General features: G+C 43.3%; 4 protein-coding genes across 8 annotated transcripts; all 4 read left to right on the forward strand.

Moving 5' to 3' along the window:
* The first annotated feature begins 333 nt into the window (after positions 1 to 333).
* On the forward strand, positions 334 to 1,261 carry LOC108073692 (uncharacterized). Of its 2 annotated transcripts, XM_017165425.3 has the most exons (2): positions 334 to 616; positions 691 to 1,261. In XM_017165425.3, exons 1-2 carry the CDS (start codon positions 458 to 460, stop codon positions 1,111 to 1,113), a joined length of 582 nt encoding a protein of 193 aa, XP_017020914.1. In that variant the 5' UTR covers positions 334 to 457; the 3' UTR covers positions 1,114 to 1,261. The 2 variants fall into 2 exon arrangements, with proteins under 2 accessions (XP_017020914.1, XP_017020913.1); XM_017165424.3 differs by having other exon boundaries at positions 335 to 1,261.
* A 171-nt stretch (positions 1,262 to 1,432) lies between these two features.
* PH4alphaPV (prolyl-4-hydroxylase-alpha PV) lies at positions 1,433 to 3,995 on the forward strand. Its single transcript, XM_017165427.3, has 8 exons — positions 1,433 to 1,980; positions 2,044 to 2,346; positions 2,408 to 2,595; positions 2,652 to 2,788; positions 2,954 to 3,412; positions 3,475 to 3,531; positions 3,601 to 3,766; positions 3,827 to 3,995. Exons 1-8 carry the CDS (start codon positions 1,796 to 1,798, stop codon positions 3,889 to 3,891), a joined length of 1,560 nt encoding a protein of 519 aa, XP_017020916.1. The 5' UTR covers positions 1,433 to 1,795; the 3' UTR covers positions 3,892 to 3,995.
* A 97-nt stretch (positions 3,996 to 4,092) lies between these two features.
* On the forward strand, positions 4,093 to 6,365 carry LOC108073655 (prolyl 4-hydroxylase subunit alpha-2). 3 transcript variants are annotated; one of them, XM_017165382.3, is made up of 8 exons: positions 4,093 to 4,218; positions 4,282 to 4,510; positions 4,568 to 4,870; positions 4,931 to 5,118; positions 5,176 to 5,699; positions 5,752 to 5,880; positions 5,944 to 6,109; positions 6,172 to 6,365. In XM_017165382.3, the coding sequence occupies exons 2-8, from the start codon at positions 4,317 to 4,319 to the stop codon at positions 6,258 to 6,260; spliced, it is 1,593 nt and encodes a 530-aa protein (XP_017020871.1). In that variant the 5' UTR covers positions 4,093 to 4,218; positions 4,282 to 4,316; the 3' UTR covers positions 6,261 to 6,365. The 3 variants fall into 3 exon arrangements, with proteins under 3 accessions (XP_017020871.1, XP_070142884.1, XP_070142883.1); XM_070286783.1 differs by lacking the exon at positions 4,093 to 4,218 and having other exon boundaries at positions 4,231 to 4,510; positions 5,827 to 5,880; XM_070286782.1 differs by lacking the exon at positions 4,093 to 4,218 and having other exon boundaries at positions 4,232 to 4,510.
* A 54-nt stretch (positions 6,366 to 6,419) lies between these two features.
* Positions 6,420 to 8,789, forward strand: LOC138927830 (prolyl 4-hydroxylase subunit alpha-2-like). 2 transcript variants are annotated; one of them, XM_017165408.3, is made up of 7 exons: positions 6,420 to 6,625; positions 6,683 to 6,985; positions 7,038 to 7,225; positions 7,283 to 7,806; positions 7,861 to 7,989; positions 8,049 to 8,214; positions 8,277 to 8,789. In XM_017165408.3, exons 1-7 carry the CDS (start codon positions 6,423 to 6,425, stop codon positions 8,363 to 8,365), a joined length of 1,602 nt encoding a protein of 533 aa, XP_017020897.1. In that variant the 5' UTR covers positions 6,420 to 6,422; the 3' UTR covers positions 8,366 to 8,789. The 2 variants fall into 2 exon arrangements, with proteins under 2 accessions (XP_017020897.1, XP_070142882.1); XM_070286781.1 differs by lacking the exon at positions 8,277 to 8,789 and having other exon boundaries at positions 7,880 to 7,989; positions 8,049 to 8,189.
* Positions 8,790 to 10,107: the final 1,318 nt, after the last annotated feature.

The following is a 10,107-nucleotide window of genomic DNA, read 5'->3' on the forward strand; positions in this document are numbered from 1 at the left end:
TCCGCCTTTCTACCTTGGCTATATAAGCTACACAACAAGTGGGCTTCGTCGAACAAAGCGGTATTTAGGTTTTCCGCAAAAACCCTTTTCGCAGGATTCACAGGATTCACTCATGGCTGAAGCAGATAGCCTTGCGCCAGCAATTGTGCAGCAATGCGGATAAAGCAATTGTTATTAACAATATTTAATTTTTGGATTTTTTGCACTTTAAGGTTGAAATAAAGAGGTTGGAAATAAATATAGTTATTATTTGTAAATATTTTAAAGATCTTACATGATATTAAGAATAAGTTTATATTATTTTGTAGCAAATTTGAAAGCTATTTAGTCTTTCAGTTCCTTGTCAGCTCTAGCTCTAGTATTCAATAGTATTTAGTTATATTCCGTTTATAAACACCCTTAAAATTACAAATGGCATCCAGAAAATCGCTTTTCAATATACGAACGGCGCTCCGCCATGAGTCCAATACCGATTATATTGACGATATTGAAGAATATAGTTCCGGATCGTTGCGTCCAGTGCTCTTTGTGTTCTACACTCTGGAGACGGTGCTCAACATGCTCTGCATGGGCTTTCACGTCACCGGCTTCCAAGCCATCCAATTGGATCAGTTTGGTTGGGAGGAGCAGGCGATGGCCTCTTTTTACCTAGTCATATTCTATGTCTTTATGGCGCTTACCCTTTTCCAGAGCATCAACATCTGTACGGGCCACACCCCGACCATTACATTAGAATTGATTAAGACCAGCGCAGCGACCGTCGCCTTCTTGGCGGTATCCTTGGGAACGATGTGGGACGCCGAGCGGCAGTTCTATATGTTCGGTCACGATCCGGAACAGGAGCACAGCTCGACCAAGTATATCAACTATGAGCCGGTGCATCCGTTCTTCGTCTATATGCGCAGCCAGTCAATCTCCGCCTTGGCCTGTTCAGTGCTCTACTTGCTCCACACCTGCCTCATGTTCGATTACAAACTGACCCAGAAACGGTCGAATAGCGACGAGAGCTACATGCCCATTTCACTGTTTGTCTTTGGGCGCTGGGTGCACACCAAACTGGAGACATACGAGTGGTTCAAAGAGTTCTCCAGCAACGATTATATAAGGGTCTAGGTGAGGACTGCCACGATGGATAAAGCTAGAACAACCCATTTTATGTATTGATAAATGTCTCTAAATTTATAGTAGAAAAATTAGCATCTATTTTTGAATAATAATTAAAATAAATTAATACAAGTTAAGGTGAAATAATGACAAGACATGACTTATGCTCATTATCTGTAAGCTATAATTATAAAAGTCTCTTTTTCAAGGCCTTTACTTATCTCTTGGTATCTTTTCTTATGGCTATATCTGTCAAAAACTGTTAATAAAAGCATAAAATATACTCAAGAACAGCAAAGCTAAACTCTGACGAAGCATTCTCGCGTTGGTGGTTCCCCCAGGTGACCATTACCCACATTAGCTTACGATTCTTGGCGGTGGTCAGTGATCTCTCTGACCACGTTCTTTTCGATGACGCAGCTCTTTATGGGAGCACGTAGCCCCCCAAGCGCTCTATTTCAGTTCCGGTGCTCTTGGCTTAATTAAATCGCTGCGTGCCGCTATCAATGCGCCCCGCTTATCAGCGCCGAAAGCAAGCGGGCCAAGAATCATAATAATAATAGCGAAACAAGCCGAATATTTATCTCGGCCCGCAGTCAACCTGCCAACTTCGATTGGCAAGTGCTCCGTCAGTTGACGGTGGCACGTAGACCCAACCAGAAGCCCCAGTAGACACAAGAACCCAGCCAAGATGCGCTTCTCCCAGTGGCTGCTACCCTTGATGCTGCTTACCTACTCCTGCTCCGTGCTCGCCGAGGAGAGTCACTCCACCTCGGTGGCGGGAATGGTGAAGCTGCTCGAGGTGGAGGCCCAATTAATTGACAATCTCCTGGAATATGCCGACGAAATGGAGAGCAAACTAAAGATAGTGCGCAGGTGAGATAATTGTTGAAATGTTGGTTATTCCATTAATTACTAATTATATATTTTTCCCTTTAGGAGCATAGCCAGCATGTTGCAGGAGAATTTCAAGGCCCGCAGCTCCACGGAGGAGTATCTTTCCAATCCCCTGAACTCATTTTCCCTTATACGACGAATGAATAGTGACTGGACCGTGTGGCAGCTATATATGGAGGATCCAGTGGGTCTCAAGCAGGTGGACAAGATTCAAGAGCTAAGGGAACACATGCCCACCAGCACTGATGTGGAGGAGGCTGTGACCGCCTTGGATCGCATTCAGAGCACTTACGGCTTGAAGATAGCTGACATAGCCAATGGAAACCTAAATGGAAAACAATACAAGTAAGATAAATATTTAAAAAGTGTGAGAGCTTTGTTATCTATTCGTTTTTATATTTTCCAGTGTAAGCCTAACCATGCTGGACACCTATGCCTTGGGACAGATCCTTTTTGATCAAGGCAAGTATGTAGAAGCTGCTGGCTGGCTCTACCAAGCCATCATCACCATGGAGAAGTATACCCTAGCTGCTCCCATGGAGCTATCCAAGACCGAAGTGCGAAGTGTCTATGCCGAGACACTGTTGAAACTGAGTAAGTTGTATTAACTTGTCTGCCAAGTTCCAATTGTAATCGTAAAATCTCAACAGAACAGAACGCGGATGCTCTTAAAGTTATAAACATTGCACTGGCTGATAAGCCGCATGATATTAAACTATTGCTGAAGAAATCGGAAATAGAAACGCTGATAAGGACGGGAGCCAATGTAGCGCCGGAGAAACCAACGGTAGGTTGCCACTCACCTGGCTGGCTGATAAGGTCACCAGTCATTCAGATAGGGCTAAATTTAACTACAAGAAAAGCTACACGGAAAATAATAGTTGGGGTTTTTATATAGAAATATAAATGTATCATTCGATCTTTTATAATATTAAATTATTTTATATTTTAGACAGTAAGAACCGGCACACCAAATACCTACCAAATAGGCTGCCGAGGACAGTTTAAACAATCCGCAGATGCCCGACTTCACTGTCTCTACAACACCACCACCTCACCCTTTCTCATCCTGGCTCCCCTCAAAATGGAACTGGTGGGTCTGGATCCCTACATGGTGCTCTACCACGATGTGCTCTCCGCCAAGGAGATCGAAGAGATGCAGGACATGGCCACTCCGGGACTAAAGAGGGCTACCGTCTTCCAAGCAGCTTCCGGGCGCAATGAGGTTGTGAGGACCAGGACTTCCAAGGTGGCCTGGTTCCCAGACTCTTTTAGTCCTCTAACCCTTCGGTTGAATGCTCGTATAACCGATATGACTGGGTTCCAGCTCTATGGCTCCGAAATGCTGCAGCTGATGAACTATGGACTGGGTGGGCATTATGCCAATCACTACGACTTCTTCAATCAAACTGTGAGAAAAAACACAACTATTATTAATGAAAGTATTAATAAAAGTTTCTTTTTCTTTAAAAGGCAGCCGCAAATAAAACTGCTATTAGTGGCGATCGCATTGCCACGGTGCTCTTCTATGTAAGTAAAATATCAGGAAAGTTACATTCTATAGTTATTGATATTCCAAAACATTTATTTCCTTTCCAGCTAACAGATGTGGAGCAGGGCGGTGCCACTGTCTTTCCAAACATACAAAAGGCCGTCTTTCCCCAACGCGGATCTGCCATAATTTGGTACAATCTCAAGGACGATGGTGAGCCCAATATCAAAACCCTCCATGCCGCCTGCCCCGTTATAGTGGGTTCCAAATGGGGTAAGTAAAGCATTATTACTTTTCTCTCATACAAGTTAATGTAAATTTTATCTTAAATAGTTTGCAATAAATGGATCCGTGAGCGAGAACAGCTCTTCAGACGACCTTGCCTCAAAAGAAAGTAAATGTGATTCTCAATTAAAAAAGGTTTTTTCCAAGTGATACTTAACGCCCACAATGAAACTCAATAAAGTCAAACTAAAATCGATCAAACTGTCAATTAAAGTGGCGATAAGAACAATCAGAAGTCAATGTCAAGCATCACCTAGCTTGACTTTTTCCCAACCATTCATCATATTTATTTGAGGGAAATACCTGCCACATTCCACAATATCAGAGTTCTGATTCCCAAGCTTTTGGTTACATTTTTAGAATAGGTATTTCTGGGAGATAACAAAGTTATGTTGGGAAAAATTGAAAAAGAGAAGGCCCTCTATGAAACCATATTAAAGGTACAGCAAATCAAAACAAAAAGGCTCTAAGCAAGCCAGCATTTAAATTTTTTGACTAATTAGACTTGCCAGATTCAAGATTAGTAAGGAAACACGCAATGAATATCCAATGGATCCTACTGCCAGGTTTCTTCCTGGTCTTCCTCGCTCTGATTCAAGGGGAAGAGCAGAAATCTACCCACTCTTTGTCGGTTGTGACAATGGTACCACTTGTGAACCTAGAAGAGAAACTGATTGACAACCTTGAGGAATATGCCAAAGCCATGGATCACAAGCTACAGAATATACGCAGGTTTCTTTGGTGCTCCTGGCCGAAGTAAGATTTTGTTTAGTAATATTCAATTTTCAGAAACATACAAAAAATGAGAACAGAAAATAAGAAGGCCCAACTGGATGCCATAGGCTATCTATCCAATCCTCTGAATGGCTTTTCTCTCGTCAGGAGACTGCATCAGGATTGGGCTGGCTGGCGCCAGTACATGGAGCAGCCGGTGGGCGCTTCCAAAATAAGAAACTTGGATAACTTGCGGAGCAGGCTTCCCTGTAAAGAGGACCTGCATGATGCCTGTGAGGGACTAGTTCGTATTCAGGGCAACTATGAACTTAATATTACAGATATAATTCGTGGTAAGCTTCAAGGCAGGCAGCACAAGTGAGTGGGAGATTATATTCAATAATATATACTATGGTATATCTACTATCGTTCCTACAGTGCCAGCATGAGTGCCATTGATATCTTTGCTGTGGGTAATTATCTTTTAAACACATCTAGACCCGCTTCAGCTATTCAGTGGCTACAAGAGGTGGTTATTCACTCGCAGGAGTCATTTCTTCCCGCCGAGATTTCTGTCAAGGAAGTCGAGTTTCTTAAGCTCCTTGCCCTGGCCCACAAGGGGAATCGTAAATTGTTTTAGTTTTTCGCTGATGCTGATTATATAGTAAGCCCTGTTTTTGTAGAAAGCTTCCCGAATGCCCTGGCCTTGATGGAAAGTTGCCTTAAACTCAGACCCCACGATGCTGACCTAGTGCGAAAATGTCGCGAAATCGAAGAACTCATGGGAACACCTTTGAATGCTACATTGAAGGATGAAAAGAAATCATATTTATCACTGAAAGAAATGGCAATTGCCTGCAATGTCACCCTTAAGAATCCCGCCGGACTCCACTGTTTCTACAACTTTAACACCACTTCATTTCTCCGACTTGCCCCGCTCAAGGTGGAGCAGGTGGGACTGCATCCACAGGTGTTGCTCTACCACGAGGTGCTCAGCCCGCGCGAAATTACCTCGATAATTCGAATTGCCACACAGAGAATGAAAGTAGCGAAAACGACCAACAAGGTAAAGACTAATTCCAAGACACATTACCGAACTGCCAAGTACCATTGGATAGTTAAGGAGATGACTAAACTGGGTCGACGAATTAAAAGGCGAATAGGCGACATGACTGGTTTTGATCTCCAGAGTTCCGAGTCTTATCAGGTAAGCTATCGGTGAGTTTTATTAAAAATATCTGGAGAGCCTGTATTTAAAGGTAATCAACTATGCCATCGGTGGACACTATGGTCCACACTATGATTTCTTTAATTTCTCAACTGACCATTCCAAGAGGAAGAATGACTACAGGACTGGAGGGGATCGCATCGCCACAGTGCTTTTTTATGTGAGCTCTAAGATTGACCTTCTTTATGGTAATTAAAAGCTGAAAAATATTAACTCTCCACAGCTCTCCGACGTGGAGCAGGGTGGTGCCACAGCCTTTCCAACTGCACGTTATATCGTCTATCCCCGAGCTGGAACCGCTCTCTTTTGGCACAACCTGGACACGGAGGGAAACGGAGATCTCCTTTCAAGACACACTGCCTGCGCGGTGATTTCGGGCTCCAAGTGGGGTGAGTGCAGAGTCTGTGATTAACCCCAACGGATGACTATTTAACCCCCAATTTTGCTGCAGTGATGACCGAGTGGATAAGGGAACGAAGCCAGATATTTATCAGGCCCTGTTTGCCACGCAAAAATACAACCTCTCCCCGTCTGGGTTGAGGACCAAACGAGATCATAGACAAACAAATTTCCGGCATAATCACTCTGCACTCTTAACAGGAAACCCAACAAAATAAAAACAAAAAGACTCTTAGCAGGCCAGCATTTATATTTTTTGACTAATTAGACTGGCCAGATTCAAGATTTGTAAGGAAACACCCAATGAATCTCAAGTCTATCCTTCTGCCAGGTTTCTTCCTGGTTTCGCTGCACCTCCTCACTTTGATTCAGGGGGAAGAGCAGAAATCGACCAATTCTTTTTCGGTGGTGACAATGGTGCCACTTGTGAAACTAGAAAAAATACTAATTGACAACCTTGAGGAATATGCCAAAGCCATGGATCACAAGCTACAGATTATACGCAGGTTTCTTGGGTGCTCCTGGCCGAAGTAAGATTTTGTTTAGTAATTTTCAATTTTCAGAAACATACAAAAAATGAGAAGAGAAAATAAAAAGGCCCAACTGGATGCCATAGGCTATCTATCCAATCCTCTGAATGGCTTTTCTCTCGTCAGGAGACTGCATCAGGATTGGGTTGGCTGGCTCCAGTACATGGTGCAGCCAGTGGGCGCTTCCCAAATAAGAAACTTGAATTTTTGGCGGAGCAGGCTTCCCTGTAAAGAGGACCTGCATGATGCCTGTGAGGGATTAGTTCGCATTCAGGGCAACTATGAACTTAATATTACAGATATCATTCGTGGTAAGCTTCAAGGCAGGCAGCACAAGTGAGTGGAAGATTATATTCAATAAGATATACTATATATTTCGTTCCTACAGTGCCAGCATGAGTGCCACTGATATCTTTGCTGTGGGTAATTATCTTTTAAACACATCTAGACCCGCTTCAGCTATTCAGTGGCTACAAGAGGTGGCTATTCACTCGCAGGAGTCATTTCTTCCCGCCGAGATTTCTGTCAAGGCAGACGAGTTGCTTAAGCTCCTTGCCCTGGCCCACGAGCGGAATCGTAAATTGTTTTAGTTTTTCGGTGATGCTGATTATATAGTAAATTATATTTTTATAGAAAGCTTCCCGAATGCCTTGGTCTTGATGGAAAGTTGCCTTAAACTCAGACCCCACGATGCTGACCTAGTGCGAAAATGTCGCGAAATCGAAGAACTCATGGGATCACCTTTGAATGCTACATTGAAGGAAAAAAAGAAATCATATTTATCACTGAAAGAAATGGCAATTGCCTGCAATGCCACCCTCAAGAATCCCACCGGACTCCACTGTTTCTACAACTTTAACACCACATCATTCCTCCGCCTGGCCCCGCTCAAGGTGGAGCAGGTGGGACTGCATCCACAGGTGTTGCTCTACCACGAGGTACTCAGCCCGCGCGAAATTACCTCGATTATTCGCATTGCGCCACAGATAATGCAAGTAAAGACAACGACCACCATGAAAAAGACCAACTCTCAGACACATTACCGAACTGCCAAGTTCCAATGGATAGATAAGGAGATGAGTGAACTGGGTCGACGAATTAATAGGCGGATTGGCGACATGACTGGCTTTGATCTGCAGGATTCCGAGTCTTTTCAGGTGTGCTATTGGGGAGTTTTATAATAAAATAAGCTCGAAAGCATGTTGTTGCAGGTAATCAACTATGGCATAGGTGGACACTATATTCCACACTTTGATTTCTTCAACTTATCATCCGACCATTCCAAGAGGAATGAAGACTATATGATTGGAGGAGATCGTATCGCCACAGTGCTTTTTTATGTGAGCCTAAGATTGATCTTGTTTTTGGTAATTAGTTTAGAAATATTTACCGTACACAGCTCTCCGACGTGGAGCAGGGGGGAGCCACAGCCTTTCCAAATGCACGTTATATCGTCTATCCCCGAGCTGGAACCGCTCTCTTTTGGCACAACCTGGACACGGAGGGAAACATAGATCTCCTTTCAAGACACACTGCCTGCGCGGTGATTTCGGGCTCCAAGTGGGGTGAGTGCCGAGTCTGTGATTAACCCCAACGGATGACTATTTAACCCCCAATTTCGCGGCAGTGATGACCGAGTGGATAAGGGAACAAGCCCAGATGTTTATAAGGCCCTGTTTGCCACGGAAAAAGGCAACCTCTACCCGTCTGGGCTGAGAACTAAACGAGATCATAGACAAACAAATTTCCGGCATAATCACTCTGCACACTTAACGGGAAACCTAACCAGCTCAGCTTAAATTCTTTTTAAAATGCCAACACGGAAAGAATAAAGTGCTGAGTGGTTGATAGTCTGCCCGCTCATTGGGGGGCTAAGGACTGTGGACCTCTGCTCCAGGACCAAGGTAAAAACCAAAGGCCACCGCAGCCACATTTTAGCATACTCCTCCAGGCAGACCCACTCCCAGAATCCCGTCTCCTGGTGGCGTCTAGTGTCTGACACCGCGTACGTGATGTGCAACTTAATGTTTCAATTAGAGGTGAAGTGGCGCTTGAGCAGGGGCCATCGTTATCGTTTCCCTACACAGAGAGAAATTATTAATTATATTTTATAGAGCCTAAGCAAAGTCACAAACAATATGTGTATATTTGGGTTTTAATATAAGTATATTTAATAAACTTTTAATAAATCTATTTAGTTGTTATTATAGCTCAAAATAAACTAATTAATATAACCAATTATTAAATATTTCCTAGATTTTATTTATGCATTTTTTTAGTGTGTTTGTGACTCTGTGTTTGCCAAACTGGGATACGAGTATCTCTATCAGTCTGTGCACTTATCTGCTTTTAAAAACTTTTAATAATGAACTCTCGCTCACCGCCAAGCGACGTGTTGGTGTCAGACCTTTGGCCCTCTTTTTTTGACCCAGCTGACTCGGCAATTTGGCTGCCGGAAAAACTCGGATTTTCCAAACCCTAGTACCTATTCTGATGGTGTTATTTGCATGTTAGATGAGTCACTCTATCACCATTTTAATTAAAGTTATTTCAAAGTAAAAACTATATAAAAATAGAAACAAACTCACCTCAAAATCAATCCCAAGCTAAAGCAAAAAAAAAAAATATCCCTTAAGGTTAGCAACTCCTCTGCCTGACCGCCCAACACCTTTTAATAAAGCGAAATGTCAATAAATAAAAAATTGCCGACATATGCGAAAAGGTTCTGTTCGGGACCCCATCTACAACCAGGATTCGGCCACAAAGAGTTCACAATGACCTGCCTTATATTATTTTAACCAAAAATATAACCAAAGCGCATCTAAGACTGTCGTCTATAACCAAGACCCCGAAGGAGTTGTACCTAAAAACGAATTTCGATTTGATTGTGTGCACTTTACGGCGTGTCCTGGCCTCCTCACAGAGATGATTACATATGCGCAGACCAATAATTTTCCACACACCGGAGGGCGGGGTCAAAGGGAGAAAACGTATCTAACAAGGTTAAGAAATGTTCGAAGGCTGAGAACGCAGAGCATTGATTGTATAAATCTAGTAAAATGTTTTATATGCGCATCGAAGATGAATGTGAGGGATGTGGGTTGTGTGGGATGCGGCAAAGGGTTGGCCGCCCACATTTTGTGGTCAATGAAGGAAATATGATTTGGATTTTGTTACTTTGATTACACACATTACATGCGAAAAATGAAAAAGTAGCAGCCCAGGCCAGCCCAGGTCCGCCCTGTCCAGACAGACCAAAGGGGTCGGTCAGCCATCCCTGGGTTCGTTGTGTGTATAGAGCAACGTGTGTTAAATTTCAAGTTGCGGTCTGCCGTCGTAAAGCATTTGATGGGCCCCGAGTCTTCGCGCAGGAAATTGAGTTTTTCGAGCAGCTGCCACAGCCAAAAAAAAAAAAAAGAGAAGGAAAAAAGGCAGAGAAAGGAATTCATGTCTCTGCC

Source organism: Drosophila kikkawai, chromosome 3R, assembly GCF_030179895.1.
Source record: "Drosophila kikkawai strain 14028-0561.14 chromosome 3R, DkikHiC1v2, whole genome shotgun sequence".
NCBI lineage: Eukaryota > Metazoa > Arthropoda > Insecta > Diptera > Drosophilidae > Drosophila > Drosophila kikkawai.